The sequence below is a fragment of the Nothobranchius furzeri genome, chromosome 6, assembly GCF_043380555.1.
Source record: "Nothobranchius furzeri strain GRZ-AD chromosome 6, NfurGRZ-RIMD1, whole genome shotgun sequence".
NCBI classification, from domain to species: Eukaryota; Metazoa; Chordata; class Actinopteri; order Cyprinodontiformes; family Nothobranchiidae; genus Nothobranchius; species Nothobranchius furzeri.
The window spans coordinates 44,573,020-44,591,464 of record NC_091746.1 but is presented as its reverse complement, the minus strand read 5'-3'; the positions used below and the strand labels follow the sequence as shown (position 1 = coordinate 44,591,464).

The 18,445-nt window shown below is 41.1% G+C and overlaps 1 protein-coding gene across 4 annotated transcripts in view; it reads right to left on the bottom strand.

Annotated features, from left to right (window-relative positions):
* The window catches only part of cntfr (ciliary neurotrophic factor receptor), a 335,019-nt gene that overhangs the window by 58,957 nt on the left and 257,617 nt on the right, over positions 1 to 18,445 (bottom strand). For all 4 annotated transcript variants that reach the window (XM_054744199.2, XM_054744200.2, XM_054744202.2 and 1 more), the window contains 3 exons: positions 16,149 to 16,266; positions 13,932 to 14,098; positions 3,698 to 3,861 (listed from right to left, as the gene is read on the bottom strand). In XM_054744199.2, coding sequence (XP_054600174.2) covers positions 3,698 to 3,861; positions 13,932 to 14,098; positions 16,149 to 16,266 — 449 coding nt within the window. The remainder of the gene's footprint in view (positions 1 to 3,697; positions 3,862 to 13,931; positions 14,099 to 16,148; positions 16,267 to 18,445) is intronic.

Here is an 18,445-nt window from a genome sequence, read left to right as displayed (position 1 = left end):
CAACCGGCACACGACATCCGGTAACTGTCGTTAAACTCTACAAATAGATTTGTTATTGTGTATTGTTCTGCTATAGAACAAGCATTAGATCAGTGTCCAGTAAAGCTGAATTTGGAGATGTTTTGAAATGAGTAGGTCTGTTTGAAATTTGATGCCAAGCTGACAATGGCTAGTCCAGGTAAGCCAACTTACACAATCATCTTTGCTATGTTAAATAAACTCCAACCTTCAAATTTACAGTTCAGCTCATTAAACACCATAACAGCATTTGCATTTCTCCACTGCTTTTAGTTTTGCAACATAATGTTGTTTTAACTGAATTTTCTTTAGAGCAACTGGCTGTTATGATGTAATGTTAATTAATATCAACATAAATGTAAATGCATGAAGTCATTCACTGCCATTGACGACTAAAGTCGTCATTTGCTGCATTTACTGTGTGGGCATCGGAACGAGCCCCGGCACCATGAGAGCAAACATCTCAGCTCTAAAGCCGATCTTCATCCGCGTACGTCACACGTCACCTAATCAGGAAACAGACAATCCACGTGTTAGATTGTTTTGGGCTGCTGCTGTAAAAAAAAGTGAGGCGTGAACAGGAAAAGCTTCTGCCATTCACAATTAGACAACGGATTATGAAAGAATGGATAAACCTCCAAACGCACGGATTCTTCCTGATGTAAGAGGTGAGTCTCCTCTTTGTTTCGTTAGTTTTGGCGTTGCCATCATCATAGAGCGCAACGTTCTGTGACTCTTAAAAAAACAGTAAAAATGCTGAAAAATGCTGGCAGCGAAGGTCTTTTCTGATCAGGAAATGGCTGGCAGCAAATGAGTTAATGTTAACAATATTACAAATTTAATATGAAAATTCTTAATTTTTTAATTTAAATTTCAACATTTTTATTCATTTTTTACCCAGTGTGTGTTTCCATAAAATATAGAGACTAAATTATGTTCTACCAAGAGCTGGTCTACCAGTTAAAAGGTTAAAGATTTGGTCTTAGCTACATTCAGTCTGTCAGACTCCATTTCTTCAAACTAAGGCTGCCCAGGACATATCAACTTTAAAGTGAATTTTTTACTGTTCTTCTCTAGAAATTTCTATTAAAAATTGCAGCTTCGTAACAAATAACCATAAAAATCAGGTCTAAAATACTCAGGAGTGGATCTAAGGGTGTCTCTCAATGTCAAGGCCAATGAGGACACACTGTCCTTCTTTGGTCAAAGAAAACGGTTAAATGAAAGAGACTTGCATCAAGTGACCGTGGGCGGCTACCACGATGGTCAAGTCATGTTACGTGAGGTAAAGTTATATTGTATCTGTATAAGTGTCGGTATAAGCATATAATGAGCCTTTAACTTTTTAATTGTGTATACATTGGTTAAATTAAATATGTAAGCGAGTTACCTGCAAGACAGCAAAGCTGCAACTACTAACCACCTAACCAGCCATAGATAACGGCTTTGGATCTAAAAATTATATTTCATGTATCAGCCCAATAGCTACTATTAGTTGAATTACATTTAAACTGGAAATTGGCTCCCAAAGTAGCTGCCGGCTCCTGATCTGCCATCCTTTTGAAAATGCAGCGCTGTATTCTGGGTAATTTTTGACCAAGGCTAGGCTACAAGACTCCTCCCGTGTATCCTTGCTCAGCTAGCTAAATGGTTAACAAACGAAGAACAGATGACTCGGTAAAACATTTGTAACAAGCTGTTACTAAACTTTCACCAATTAAATGTTGTTTATCTCTTCACTCATTGCCAGTGATGAAGGAGAATCTTATGAGCTTGCCATTTTGCTGGATGGTGTGCTCCCAAGGATCTTTTACCCTAGTGGCCATCCGTTGGTGAGGATGCTTGCTTAGGTATGTACTGCCTCCTATCGTCAGGGAAATCACACACTGTCACTTTAAATAAAATAAATCTTGTTTTGTATTTGGTTTACTAACTTGTGTTGTAATGATGCCTCTTAGCGTTACAACTTTAGTGGTAAAAAGTCAATTTCCTCCTAACGGAGTTATATTTCTAAGGAATGTGCATTTCACTTTGGATTTCTTGTCATAAACATTAAAGAATAATTGAGCAAACACTAATTTCATTTCTCTTAGTTAAACTTTTACAATGGCCAACACCCTTTTAATTACATTTCCATGAATCCCAAATTCAGAGATGCAAGAAATTCTGCGTTGAAAACACAGCTCAACACAGCACCTGCTGGACACACACACACACACACATGTGCGCGCACACACACACTGACATTATTGCACCCATATTTGATTAATTAGCCAGACTCTACACAAACAGTGCGATTTAAAAATATCCAACATTGCTGAGAAACACCTGCTGGTCTTTAAGGCAGCGCTAAAGCATACCCACACATGGTTTTATGGCCCAGTGTTGATACGTGCAGAATTCTCTCACATTTCCTTCAGAAAGTCAAACTAACTGCAAAAAAAAGAAAAAAAAGAAAAAAACTTGACCACAAAGACATTCATCAAAGCATGCCACAGAAACAGAAAACCTTGTCAAGTTCATCTGTCATCAAATGCATTCATGCAATTTCCAAATTATGCGTCCTCACCCAATCCAAATATTGACTTAAGGTTTCCCACCTTTCAGGTTATGTTTCCCTTCACATATTGATTGATTAGTAGTAAGAGGAGAAGAAGAACTCAGAATGTGTGTCGGGTTTAATTATTACTTCCAGTCACAAAAAGGTGAGGCCTTACTGCAATTTTCTTTAGTCCAACAACTGTGGGAGAGGAACGTGTGGTGGGAAAGAGAAAATAAAAAAGGTAGATAATATTTTATTTATTTATTTAGAAAACAGCAGTAAAGTTTATTACATTTGTATGCATTTCATAATTAATGAAAATACATTGTTGCGAGTATCAGATCAAACAAAAACAATTTCTGTAGGGTGATTCTGGAGTTGTTAATACCTTGGTGAAGTTATTTGCTTCTCCTAACTCTACATTTAGAATATTGTGTGTGTGTGTGTGTGTGTGTGTGTGTGTGTGTGTGTGTGTGTGTGTGTGTGTGTGTGTGTGTGTGTGTGTGTGTGTGTGTGTGTGTGTGTGTGTGTGTGTGTGATCACTCATTTTAGGCTTTGTAACCCAAGTTCCTGAAACAACACCTCAGTAAACCATTGACATGCATGATAACACTGTTAGATCACAGCACGTGAGGCTTCCATCCATGGAATTCTATATTGGACACATATGCTTTTACTATCCCTTAAGCCCTTTAGGGAAGTGAACTTGGAAAGAAGACAATTCTGAGATACAGTAACGCACCAAAGCAGGTAACAAAACCAGGCCTATTTTCCCAGGAATCTGACTTGCAACCACAATTGGGATCTTTTAGGAAAGTGATTTTCTTTCAGAAGTGTGTTGTAGTACTTGATCATTCATGGAGAAAATTTGAATGCCAAAGACTTGATGATGTGTGGTTAAATATGCATGGCCACATATATTCCTATTCTTCGTTATATTTTAAATTGATTGTTTTTGTGAAGCGCCTCATGATTTTTATCTTGAGAGGCGCCATAGAAAATATTTTCTTTCTTTCTTTCTTTCTTTCTTTCTTTCTTTCTTTCTTTCTTTCTTTCTTTCTTTCTTTCTTTCTTTCTTATGCTTTCTATTTCCTTTAGGGCACTATCTTTATACTATTAAAACAAAGTTGTACTCACATGCTGCCACTGCTCTCGGATCAGAGGCCGGTATCGAAGGAAGTACTTCAGAGGGAAGCTGTCTATTTCAGGCCAGGTGGCCGGACTTTGCCAGGACACCTCCAGCCTTCTAGGGTTGAAACGGATCGGGGTCGCTGTCACACGCTCAGGCGGATCCGGTTTTACTGTGATGGGTGGAAAACCACAGTTTCAAAGCTCAAAATAAAGATGGCAGTTGCATAAAGTCTCCTGTCACTAAACAAAAATATTTTCTTTAAAACTGGAGACAAGATATCTTGTTTTTTTTTTTCTTAAAATGATCAGTAGGCACAGACTGAGTCTACACATTCTCCACATCTGTGCTACAGTAGATTTAATGGGATTGTAGGTTCAGACGGCAGGATTTGGAGTCTTATTTCCTGATACTTGTACATCCCATCTCTGATTGGCTAACAACAATGCAGCTCTACCACTGACTGTGCTTGCTTTGCTTTGGTTTATTTCCACAAATAACACAAACCTGAGGGAGCTTCTACAGTGTGGTGGAGTTGCTAATGCTAACAGTTAGCTTTTACTAGTTGACTCCTGGATGCTAAAACAACAGCAGTCTTTCCCGTCACATCACAGAGGAAAGAATAACGATTAAAAAAACCTAATTTACTCATGGCTCATTTAGCAAATTGATGTACTTGCAACCAGAAGTTATAAGTGTGCAGCACTTGATGGAACTGCTAAAATAAGAGTCTACTTGATGTAACACGTCCAACAGCCACCTTTATAATCCGGACAATATCTGAGATATAGCTTCCTTTAACCCTCCCACTGTCTTTATGGGTGACCCCGGGAGGAAAGTTGACCATTGAGCAGGTTTGATGGTTTATCCCTTGGGTCCACATGGCAGGGGTGAGGAGTGAGCACCACCTCACCCCTGCCATGTGGACCTCAAGGGATAAACCATCAATCCTGCTCAATGGTCAACTTTCCTCGCGGGGCCACACCCATTAGGACAGTGGGAGGGTTAAAACCTTAAACAATAAAAGCCCCAGATGGATGCATCTTGTAAATAAATTAATAAAAAATAACTTTTATTATATCTGAAGGTCATTAAAATAGTACACACCTAATGCTGGGTGCATCTTTATTCAGCCTAATCAGCCAATTAAATATTTAAAGTTTAGGGTTTACTTTGTTGCTCAGAGAATAAACAAGTAACAGCATACGATAATAAATAACAATACATAAGAACAATAAATATCACATGCATTGCTGACATTGCTACTGACAACAATTAAAAGACACTTAGAAGTTTGAAAACTCTACTAAGGCTTCTGGCTTGAGACTGCTTGCAGTATTTTTGTTAAAACACTGATACGATCGTTACAGAAACCATGACACAAACATTTCATTATTTTTCATTTCTGCATTTTGCAACAAAAGGCTAACTGTTTAAAGTCTCAGAAATATTTTTAACTCTTTAACTTCCTGAAAAACACATTCTTAATAATAATAATAATAATAATAATAATAATAATAATAATAATAAAGTGATGTTATATTGTAGTTTTTCATCTTAATGTGTGTTCCAAGGACATTTTTGTGAATGAAGTTTAAAGTTAAAAACCCATTAGTTGTCACACTGGTGTGTGAAATTTGTTCTTCGCATTTGACCCGTCCCCTGAAGGAGAGGTAAGCTGCAGACACGCTCATGATCGGGAACCGTTTGGGGGTTTAACCCCCCTTAATGCCAGTGTCGAGCAGGGAGGCCTTGGGCCCTATTTAGTATGACCCGCACGTGGATTTGAACCCACAATCTGCCAGTCTCAGGGTGGACACTCACTAGCCCACTGAGCAAAAATTTTGCTCTACCAAGTGAGTCACTGGTATAAATGGATGATTTTAGATTTTTGTAATTTCATTTACCCTGAAAAATGCAAAACCAAAACAACAGAAGCTAAAATCATCTGCAGGAACTGTGGCAAGGCCACGGATGAAAAGCCTTCAGCCCCTGATAAAAAAGGTCAACACAAACAGTGTGTCTCTGAATATCTGTCCGCTGAGAAACACAAAATGATCAGAGATTAAGAAAATTCAATTTGAAGCTTTTCAAACCATATTGAATGACCCGTTCTTTGTTAGATTGCTCCCACAAGGGAAGTCTCCTCAGACACATAAAACCTTCACTCAACCAAACATGTACATGGCACCATAACAGCAAATGGATAAGCAGAGCTTTTGATGATGATGATGATGATGATGATGAAGAAAGGTGTAACACACACACACACACACACACACACACACACACACACACACACACACACACACACAGATGAGTCAAGGACGACAGAAAGGCAGATAGTTTTTCTGCCCAGATCATCACATAATAAATAAGTACCGTATTTTCCGGACTATAAGCCGCTACTTTTTCCCCACGCTTTGAACCATGCGGCTTATAATGAGGTGCGGCTTTACTGAAGATTTTCCTTCACCTGCCAGGGGGCGCTTTAGCAGAAAGTGAAACAGGTGGAAGTCAAAAGTGGAAATCGAAGAAAGTGCTCATTTTAATTTAGCACATGAAAGCAGCCGGCGCGACGCAGAATTTTTATCAAATCCATACCCCCTCATCATGGTAACTACACGTATGAGTTCATATGTTGCCGCATTTAAGTTGAAGGCCATCAATCTGGCAGTGAAGGAGGGAAACAGTGCAGCCGCACGTAAGTTTGGCATGAATGAATCCATGGTTCGGTGCTGGAGACGGCAGTGGGAAGAACTCATTCAAGCCAGCTTCACCCGGGGATGATGACAGCAACACGGACAGCGACACTGACATCGCCACAGAAAAGGTATGTGACGAAGCTCTTCTGAGGCTGTTCAACTCTGACACTGAAGAAGAGGAGTTTAATGGCTTTAGTGCGCAGGAGGACGATGAATAAACTCATCAATAACTTTTCTGTTTTGTTTGATACTGATCAGTTCAGTTACGTTCAGTTAAACTACGTTTTCAATTCAGTAGATATCTGCGGCTTTTAGCCCGGTGCGGCGTGTGTAAGTACAGTTCCGTGTTTTTTTTAAAACTTAGTAGGTGCGGCTTATATTGAGGTTGCGCTCTATAGTCTGGAAATTACGGTAAATGATTAGATGACAGCGATAAAAACAGAGACAAATGAAGACAGCGTTCGAGGTTTTCATTTATCTCTGGTATTTATAATGTCAGTGCTTTTTTCAAGGATTACATAAATAAATACGAACACATGCAGAAAAAAACAAAACAAGTGAAACCAGAGTGAAGCTGTTGGAAAGTCAAAGGAGGCCAAACACACACCTCTCATCAGATCTCATCCAGCTTTGGTGGGATGAACAGGAACAGTTGAGAATCACCAGGAAGCACAAATTATTTTATTTATTCACGATCCACTTCATTGTCCCCAAAAATAATGTGTCTTATGAGTTGGAAGAGCGAAGAGAGACTGTTAACAATGAAAAGCAGATTAAACCAGGAGGGACGGAGATTTATCGCTGAAATAAAGTATTTTCAAAGGTTCTTTTTTGACACCAGTATGAAATATTTAGCTTGCAATGTGGTGTGAATGAAAAAAGGAGGTTTCTGTAACCTCTGACTTGGTTTTTGCTTTTATCAACGGTAACATCTGTACTCTGGTATCAGTTATCCTGAAAGGAGATTGAAGTGTTCGCAAAGTGGACCGCCGTTCAAAGGAATCAGTGTGCAAAGATCAGCCAGAGTGTTGTGGAGTAGCCCGTGTCACTTACTACAGAGCTACAAATTAAATAAAGGAAAATGATGTAACAGGAGAATGTTTAAAGGTGATTTTCAAGTGTCCTTCCGTCAGTTATTTTCTACAACTGCCTGTGATGTTGCTCAAAGTGAGTGGACTCCCTAAAGGCAGGAAATACTGCTCTCACTGGAGTAATACTCATGGCTCTAGCCAGACTGGAAACAAAATCAATTTCTGGTTTTTGAAAAATATTTTGCATTCCACCAGATCCTTTAAAAGCTATATAAACTGTATTTAAACGTGTAAATGTTTGCCTTATGCTGTTTAGTTTATGCTGTGTGATACAATCATGTAGCATCTGGGTTACTACATTACCATAATTGCAACACTGCTGCTCTGATGGCCGATCCGATGTATTCAATGACTCTGGTGTTCGTGAAAACCTCCAGAGGGAGGCGACCAGGAAGCACCTCTACCAGATGCCTGAACAGCCTGAAAACTGACCCCTTTCTATGTGGAGGTGCGGCTGCTCTACTCATAACACCCCTCAAAAGATGGAGCTCCTCACTTTATCTTTACGGCTGAGATCAGCCACATTATAGAAGAAGGTAACTTTTGGCTGCTTTTGTCTGAGATCTTGTTCTTTGGGTTATGATCCACTCCCCATGGCCGTAGGAGATGTTTGCAACGTAGACAGACCATGGAGCTTTGGACGAAGACTCAACTCCCTGTTCACCTCAACAGATAAGAGCAACAGCCTCACTGTTGAAGATAAGACCTGGTCTATTTCCTATTCTCTTCTACCATCATCTGGAAACAAGCAACCTAAATATACAATATACCTAAAAAATATAAATATAATTTTTTTTTACCTCTTCCGGCGCCGTCTCGGATTGCAGCCTGTCTAGCATGCTCTCGGCAGTTGAAAAACTACTTTTCCCCTTTCTTTCTTTTTTCTGTGTCTACTTAGTTTTTTAGTCTATACTTCTTGTGTAGTCGAGAAGTTTTTTTTTTTGTTGCCGTGTTCGGATGCGAAACTCTGTGCAAAACAACTGAGATGACCACGACGCCATGCTGCCCTTTGCCTATAGCCGGGACCAGCTGCTGGGGCTAAGACAGCACAGCCATGCCGGTGTTCAGCATGAGATTCCCGCGGTGATCAAGAGGAACTACCGTGGCTGCAGAGCGGGAAAAACGCGAAGACTGAGGAGGAAAAGATTCCGTCCTGCTCTCCCGTCTGTGGTTACTGGCATTGTCAGATCGCTGGTTAATAAGATGGAGGAGATCGCGACGCTAACAAGGAAGGAGAAAGTTTTCCGAGAATGCAGTGTTATGCGTTACATGGAGACATGGCTTCACAAACACATCCCGGACCAGGTGGTGGATATAAATGGATTTACGTGTGTGAGAGCGGACAGGGACTCGGGTAGTAGTGAGAAGAAGAGGGGAGGAGGACTCGCTCTTTATGTTAACAACCGCTGGTGTTCCCCCAGTCACGTTAAGGTGAGGATGGCTGTGTGTAACAAACACATTGAAATGTTGGCGGTCGGTCTCCGGCCATATTATTTACCACGTGAGTTTTCCCTCGCCATTATCATCATTGTTTACATCGCTCCTGATGCCAATGCGGCACAGGCGTATGATGTCATCAGCTCTGCGACAGCGGACGTACTAAATCGTAGTCCCTCTGCGTTTGTGGCTATAACGGGCGATTTTCACCACACAAACCTCTCCACTGTTCTACCTACATTCAAGCAGTATGTGGACTGCAAAACAAGAAACAATAAAACACTGGACCTGTTTTATGCCAATGCTGCTGAGGCATACACCTCCAGCACTCTCCCTCCCCTGGGCAGGGCTGATCACAACCTGGTCTCCCTCCAGCCCCTTTATAGACCTGCCGTCCAGAGACAACCTGCAGCCACAAAAACGGTCACAACATGGACAAGGGAGTTGGAAGAGACTCTGCAGGGATGCTTTGAGTCAACGGACTGGGATGTTCTTTGTGATTCCAGTCAGGACAATATTGACAATCTGACAGGCTGTGTTACACACTATATCAACTTCTGTGTTGACACGGTAGTGCCCCAAAAAACCATACTGTGCTTTCCCAACAATAAGCCCTGGGTTTCCAAAGACATAAAAGCAACCCTGAACAAGAAAAAAAGAGCTTTCAGAAATGGTGACAGAGATCAGCTGAAACTGGTGCAGAGGGAGCTGAAAGCCAAGATTGCTGAGGGGAAAGAGTCCCACAGACGGAGGCTGGAAAACAAACTGCAGGAAAACAACACCAGGGAGGTGTGGAATGGAATGCGGGTTATCACTGGCCTGAGACAAGAGAGGTGTTGGGATGGAGGGGGATGTCGAAAGTGCTAACAACCTAAATCTACACTTCAATAGGTTCGACTGCCCTGCATCTCTTGTCTCCACGGCCAGCTCTTCCCATCTTCTCCTTCCATCCCCCCCCCCCCCCCCCCCCCCCATCTCCTGCCTCCTCAGACTGTCTCACCCTGTCCCTCTCAGCAGATGACATCAAAAAAGAATTGGGCAGACTCCACTCCAGCAAAGGTGCTGGTCCTGATGGTGTCAGTCCCAGGGCCCTTAGGTGTTGTGCTTCCCAGCTGTCTGGAGTTTTACAACGGATCTTCAACATGAGCCTGGAGATGCAGAGAGTTCCATCACTCTGGAAGACATCCTGCCTGGTTCCTGTCCCTAAAAAGATCAACCCGTCGACTCCCAGAGACTACAGACCAGTGCCTCTGACCTCACATGTCATGAAGACGCTGGAGAGACTCATCCTAAAACATCTGCGGCTGCTGGTGGAGCCTTGGCTGGATCCCCTGCAGTTTGCTTAACAACCTCGTATCGGTGTGGAGGATGCCCTCATCTTCCTGCTGGACCGGGCATATTCTCATCTGGACATTGTTGGGAGTACTGTGAGGGTCATGTTCTTCGACTTCTCTAGTGCCTTTAACACGATCAGACCATCACTGCTGAGGAAAAAGCTCACGGAAATGCAGGTGGACGCCCCACTAGTAGGTTGGATTACGAACTATTTAACAAGTAGACTACAGCTTGTCCGACTGATGAGCTGCCGCTCAGATAACATCCTGAGCAGCACGGGGGCACCGCAGGGGACAGTTCTATCACCCTTCTTCTTCACCCTTTACACATCTGACTTCAAGTACAAGTCTCAGTCTTGCCATCTGCAGAAATTCTCTGATGACTCTGCCATCGTGGGCTGTATCAGGGATGGTCAGGAGGTGGAGTACAGGAGTGTGGTGGACAGCTTTGTTGAGTGGTGTGAGCGAAACCACCTACAACTTAACATCACAAAGACTAAGGAACTGATTATGGACTTTAGGAAGCAGGCCCCACCTCCTACTCCTGTCACCATCAGAGGGGCTGACGTTGTGATCGTTGAGGACTACCGGTACCTGGGTGTACACTTGGACTGTAAACTGGACTGGACTAAGAACACCAATGCTATCTTCAAAAAAGGGCAGAGTCGGCTTTTCCTACTGAGGCGGCTCAGGTCCTTCAGTGTTGGTAGGAAAATGCTGACCATGTTCTATCACTTGGTGTTGGAGAGCGTTGTGTTCTTTGCAGCTGTGTGCTGGGGCAGTGGGGTGAAGATAGCTGATGCCAACAGGATGAACAAGCTGATTAGAAAGGCTGGGTCTGTCCTGGGTGTCACACTTGAGACCCTGGAGGAGGTGTCTGAGAGGAGAATGCTAAAAAAAGCTTCTCTCTATCATGGACAACCCCTCCCACCCCATGCAAGCCCACATGATTGACCATCGAAGCACACACAGCAAAAGACTCATTGCCCCTAAATGCAGAACTGACCGCCACAGGAAATCCTGCGTACCTGTGGCAATAGGATTGTTTAACTCTTCCTCACCCTGTAGGTGATTCTCCTAATACTATTACCTAGGCTATTCTGTCCCATCCCAGACCGTGCAATGTTACCCAAGAGTTCTTATTGGAAATATAATTGCATCCCCCATCATATCATATGCTGCTACTACCCTTGATTCTATTGCACAATACTCTGATCATTTTCGAAAATCGCCTGCACTGATAGCTTAATTACTTATTCACCAGGATACAATCATGTATTTTATTTGTTGAGTTATCTGAGTAATTCTCTTGCACTATGCTATTGTATACTACTGTACACTATTTTTACTGTGTACATCGTATATCTTATATCTATTTCACCTGTTCCTTTGCCTCTCCTACTGCTTTGAGCATGTACATGACACAACAATTTCCCTTGGGAAAAATACAGTTGTTCTTATCTTATCTTATCTTATCTTATCTTATCTTATCTTATCTTATCTTATCTTATCTTAAGGCAGCAGTAGCTCAACAGGTTGAGCGGGTAGTCCAGTAATCAGAAGGTTGCAGGTTCGATCCCGGCTCCGGACAGATAATTCTGCTGTTGTGTCCTTGGGCAAGACACTTAACCCACCTTGCCTGCTGGTGGTGGTCGGAGGGAGCGGTGGCGCCTGTGCTCGGCAGCCTCGCCTCTGTCAGTGCGCCCCAGGGCAGCTGTGGCTACATCGTAGCTCATCACCATCAGTGTGTGAATGCGTGTGGGAATGGATCAATGATACACTGTAGTGTAAAGCGCTTTGGAGTCCTTACTCGGAGAGGCACTATACAAGTACGGGTCATTTATCATTTATACCTGACGATCCACCTTTCTACAAGCTGCAATGATTTCTTTTAATTCAAAATCAATTTTATGTATTGTGGTAACTCAAAATAATTTAAGTTTGTTGATCATGCATGCAGCAAAAATATTCTAAACATCTAAACCAGAATAAAAAAAATCATGTTTTTTTCCGTCTGAAATCCATTGTAACCCAAGTGAGCGACTGCAGCAAGCTGCTACTTTTTCTGGATCCAACAAACCCGAAAGCTCTAGATTTAATCCCTTCACCAGTCGGCTGCTCCACCGATTTAATCACATTGTGCTCGTGTGCGTCTGTCTGTGAATCGGTATTAATCAGCTACTCTGGCAAACGCGGTGCTCATTTTTTATCTGCATTTATCCAACGTTAAGACTTTAGTAATCGTCTGACTATGTTTTTGAAAGTGGAAAAACATTCAAAAGAGCTCCCAAAACTCCACAAAAGCACCACTTACATGGATTTACATTTCATTACGATCTACAGTATTCGGCTCCTGGTCAAAAGGAGAAGGCAAACAAAGGAGAGAGACAAAGAAGGAGGAAAAAAGGAGTAAAATGAGTGCAGTTACACACAGAGCAAACAAGAGAGAGAGCCAAAGCAGATGCAACGACAGGAGAGGTGGGGTATTTTGATATCTCCAAAAGGGATATTTCCTCAGCCAAAGGGCTAATCCGGCTACCATTAGCATTTTCATGAGTCCTGTGTCCGGGGGTTGACGGAGCATGTCACTGCCTCATTTGGTTACTTCTGAAAACGCACTCACACACACACGCACGGATGCACTCACTCACACACAAGGACACAAATACAATCTCTCTCCTCCTTCCCTTTTTGACAGCAAACCCCTTCGACCGACACACTCCACACAAACAGTGTTTATGTGTCATGCACACCAATGGCACGCTAAAAGCGGAGCAGCAGAGCTCGCAGCGCTTCCTTATCTATCAAAGTTCTCCCCATATGCGGTGAAAAATGAATTTCTCCTCTTCACTGCTCCTCGGGACGGAGTCGTTCTGTTATTCCTGTTATTGTGTGGTCCTGTGAACTAATTCCCATCAAAACATCATTGTTTTTATTCAAAAAAGGAGCTTTAAGAATTCAGCCAATGAAAGAATTAACTTCTGAATTGTACAATAAAAAGACAAAACCATGTGCGTGTGCAGTAGCTCCTGTTAAGGTGAAGAGACTGTGAGAGAACGAGAGTATTTGTGAGTCACTTGCTTCCTGCCTCAAACCTCAGCCAAATAGTGTTTGCTGCATAAAAGGTTGGTTATTTATGATCTGGTGGTCTTTTTGGGTAAGAACACGAGTGCAAAATCAGTCTGTGTCTTTCTAATAGACTCTCTGCCTTCTCTTATTGGCTGGTTGACATTTGTTTGGCAACTGCATGGTCAATTTCTTTGCCTTCCTGGCACCAATCATTGCTGTGTGTGCAACAGAACTCTAAAGAGAACCAGAAGGGAAGGGAATCTGTTATCTGTGGTGAAAAGAATGCATTATCATTTCTCAAGTGTTAGCAACCTCAAAGGGTGGCTTTGACACTCTGCATTGGGTTCCTTTTCTTCCTTTGCCAAGTACTTGTCAATCTCTTTGACACAAAGACCCTTGGGTTGACCCAGAACTGAGCTGTTGATAAGCGCTTTAATGGTTTGCAGACTTCAAAAATAATTTTACAGAATCTAAAAATGTAATAATGAATTTGAAAACTCTCCGGTCCTAAAACCTTACTGTAAAACACCTGAGTTCAAAACATGAGTGAAATTGTATGTGACATGCACAGGAAACTGGAATGGCAAAAGAAAAAAAATACCTTACCTATATTGGATTCTTCAAAGACGTATGTGTTAAATGCTTTCCCCAGAGCGTTTATCACCGTCACGTTCACCACATAAGGATAGGAGGAGAAAACCTCTGGGAATCGAACATGACAGCGATTCTTATGGACCGCATCCTTCTCCACCGCCAGCGAGCGCTGGTTATGTCTGAAGAGACAAATGCAGAATGAAAGGTAAGACGGGAGAAGGTAAAGGAAAACGAAGAGCTGACATGAGAAAGGTAAGATAAGCAAGCAGAATTTTTAATTAGACACTAATGTGGATAAATCCTGCCAGGAGGGTCCAAATCCAGGATAAACTTGGTTTGTGGACCATCTTTTCCACTCAGCTTTTCCATCTGCCTTGCATGCTGAGGACAGTTAAAGTTTTGCACGTTTGAAGTAAGCACATCTGCATTCCTTTGAGATTAGCAAGTCAATAGTGAATCCTAATGGAACACTTTGTTTGTGGCAGATAAAAGCCAGATGCCAACGGCTACAAATAGAGTTACTAGAGACAGTTAAAGTTCTGTATTGGATTAAAAACGCAGACCAGGGTAATTTAAAGCTGGTGTGTAAAACGTTCTAAAAACATGAAAGCATCTGTCTAGTGGTTCAATACCTTGTTGCTGTTGTCTTTTAGCCTTTGCTGTCATAATAAATATTTAAGATAAATAAAAATGCTGTGATGGTTAAAAAAAAATAAACTCAGAAACATGAATATGTTGTCGAGCCTTTAAAGCCGTTATTGCTAATCTGCAAGCAAGCTAGGTTTTGAACACAAACACGGCAAGGGATGAGGTATTTTCCCTGAGACACTTCTGCAGGAACCGAAAACCTGCTATGCTGCATGAAACTCTAGATAGCGCTTCACACCATTCGCCGTTTTCTAGCCAGCTGATTCTCCTTCTCTGATATGATTTAGCAGAGAACCTCTCACACCAGTGGTGTTCTGTTGCTAAGTACATAGAGAGCATAGTGGAAGATCCAACGAAGTGCCGTGGTTCGGTGGGACCGACAACCAGATGGTCCAATAGTTGCTTATGGTCCAAAACGTGTTGTTGGCTGAGGTTTTTAGAGAAATGTGAGAGAACTACTTTTCTTTTACCTCCTTTAAGCTATTTTGTTCTTCAAATTTGCCATTGCAGCTTAAGGTCCGCATACTATCCCTTCATGCATTGTGTAAACTCATGTAGTCAATCGGAAGTGGTTGAATTTAAAGATAGAAACGATTAAACACTTCCACTATGTTCTCATTAAAATATTTTCTTGATGTTTTGGGTGAAATCAGCTTATTTTCCTCTTCAACAAACAGAAAAATGGCTGAAACAGATGGAAAAAAGTATTTCTTCAAATACTTTGTAAAAGAAATGCATAAAACAATAACATTTTAGAAAAAAACAGGTTGGTTTTAAACCCTCAGGCGTCACTTTAATTTATTACACTCTTGTGACCTTAGAGGACAAAAAATACCCGCTCCTAAAAGTGGATATAATAAATGTATGCGTTCATTTTTTTTTTTTTTTACTTTTTTCATAGCTCTGTGAAACAACTTCAGTTCTGCCCAAATTTATGAAAACTTCAATCATTTAGAGGATTTTATCCTTCAAATGTTAGTTTGATTATTCAGTGTCATGGCTATAATTTATAATAATAACGAAAAAAAAAAGTTATTTTCCAAAAAAACAACAATTTTCTGCCTGCAACATTTACTACAAACCAGTCTGGGTCATAGTATGAAATATCTAATCGTTTTTGTGTAGCAACAGATTTAAAAGTTACCATCTTCTTATGACTATTGAGGACAAAAATGTCCCATTAACTTCCATTCAAATCAAAGTTATTGATCCTGTAACATCTGCAACAAATGATCATGCATTCTGTGATCTTAGGGTTTCATTTTGGAGAAAAGTAGTCAAATGTGACACAGGTGAGTAACGCTACACATTTTTGTAGATCTTCTGCCGTTTGTATTGAAGTCAAAAGGTCAACTTGACCTCAGCAAAATGAATAAAACACAGTTTCACTCTCTCACTGAACTTCAAAGTGTAGAAAACAAAAACAATTAGTATGTGTGTGCACCTGGCTGGAGCCCAGGTACCATGAACTTTGACTAATTAAACAGTTATTGTCTTTTTAAGACTAACTGCATCCACCACAGGTGACATTTCCAGGCTCCACACCAGCGCATCCTCCCACCAAAGACACAATGGACTCACTGTATGTCCACTTCAAAGCTGGTGGGGATGTAGGTTGAGTGCTGCAGGTGCCAGTTGCAGTAGAAACCTTTAGGGTAGGTGTTGGACCGACAGGTGATCAGCGGCTCCCGAGGGGGAACTACAAGGGGAAAAAAAACACAACAGAGACAAGATAAAAGTTAATCTCTGAGGAGCTCAACATTACAGAAATGGACTCCAGTCAATAGACTTTACGACAATCAAATAGAAAGCAGCCATGGCTAATTAAACATGACTTTATTGCATAATACATTTTTGATCACAGTTCTCATTAAAAGGCCCCAGCTTCCCAGTATGGATAGAGTCATATCTCTGGTATGTTTTATTAAATAGGCTTTCAGTTTATTTGACTCTGGATGCCAGAGCGTTTTCTTGTACCGCTCTTTAATTTTTAATAACAAATATATTAAAATTTGATGAAGAGGGGGATGAAAAGATCTGGAAAAGTCCAATCAGCAGCCTAATTACAAGATATAGCCGAGTAGCGTAGGTCTTTGTGTAGTTTTATATAATTCCTATAAAACTTAATCTGCTATTTTTCCTTCTTTTTAACATAAGAAAAGCGCACTCATCCTCCATGATTTGACCAAAAGGTGCTCTAAAACGTGTTTCCATGTAAATTGTGAGTTAATCACGATCGGCTTTTCACACTGCACGACTTTTTAAGATCAATAAATTTTGTTTTTAACAAATACATTTACAAACGTGAGCACGTGTCTGTTTGTGCAGGAGGTAACACACCATGAGTCTGTCTACCACTCTTGTTTTATCATTTTGTTGTTGTTGTTTCCTCTTCATACCTTTGATGTGTAATCAATTGCACTCCAGTTATTTAAATAAAAACATTTCCATTTGTACTGTTGTAATCTCTCTTCAATAACACACTTGCCTAATATTAGGTGGCCAAATGTTGCATGTCCCAATAAAGCTTCGTTAGAGTACATGATGGGTTATCTGATATCACCTAAACGTTACGAATGATTAAATCAGTAGTGAAGAGACTTGATAGGCTTGATGAGCCTTTTATCCCACTAGTGGAAAGGTGGGAGAAAGACTGAGTTCCCACCTGAGTCCCTTCCAAAAGGGAAAAGCAGGAGAAAAGTTTACTTGAGTGTTCCAGGTTTGTTGAGGAAAAGATAACAATTACATGAAAGTATGGAAAATTTAGGTTTACTGCCAAGCAAATTTTTACACTTGAGGCAATTAACAAGTGTGCAAGACCTAGAAACATAAACACATGTGTACAGGAAATGTTAGGAGCAGTAAACAGTTTTTACTTTCATCATTACTGGCTGCCCAGAGAGGTTGAGCAGCTGCAGATGGACAGAGAATGAATCTGTGCTGTTTTGTTTTGTTCTGATGGACTGCAATCTCTTCCCAGAGGAAAGAAGCTCAAACGGCATACGTCCAGAGTGGGATGGATAATCCGTTTCAGGTATCCAAATGAAATTGGATTGGGATTACACAACATGATTAATTAAATTTTGCATTATGAAACAAAAACGATGAAAAGGCATTCATCCCAATTAAACACTTTCTAAACAAGCACTAGAAAGGCTTTAAACAACTCTAAAACATGGTATTTACAAGAAATAGGTTATGTTATTAAGTGCATGTAAAATAGTTATAAAAAAAGTTTTCACCCATTAATGCATCTGAAAGTTATTTCATTTTTGAAAAGTGAGCCCAACATATCTTGTTTACAGGTGCTGCCATGTTTCAGAGCCTACAGCCACTAAGAATGACCAAAGACAGACCTCTGAAAAAATAAATCTTTAGTCAGGAAGATGAGGGGCGAGGCCTAACCCCAGCTTCACACTGGAGGCATCAGCGGCGCGGAATGGCAGTTCACTTGCGTGCTTCGCCACAGAGAGGTTTCTCCGCAGTCCTTGTTGCCAGACTCACGAGATCAAAATCCCCCGAGACTCTAAACGGTTTGTTCCTGCCATCTGTCATTAAACCAAAAGGAGCTCATTTTTGATATCGCTGTTTGTGTCATATATAATGTTGTTCCTCTCGAATGTGAGGATTAAAGCCATGGAAAACACACGGTTGAATTTGCATGGCTGCATTTATCTTTGCTTTTGAAAATTACTGGACATTGTACACTGAAATGATGTGTGAGATGATGATTTCCTGTTTAGTTCTGCTAATTTTGGAAGTTGACGTGTCTCAGAAGCTGCTCAAGAAAAAAAATAGAACCCAATCCTATCTGTAGCGGTGCAGCGTGCTGCTTCTGGGACACGCCTGAAAATGTTAGTGCTGCGGCCAGGTTGGAT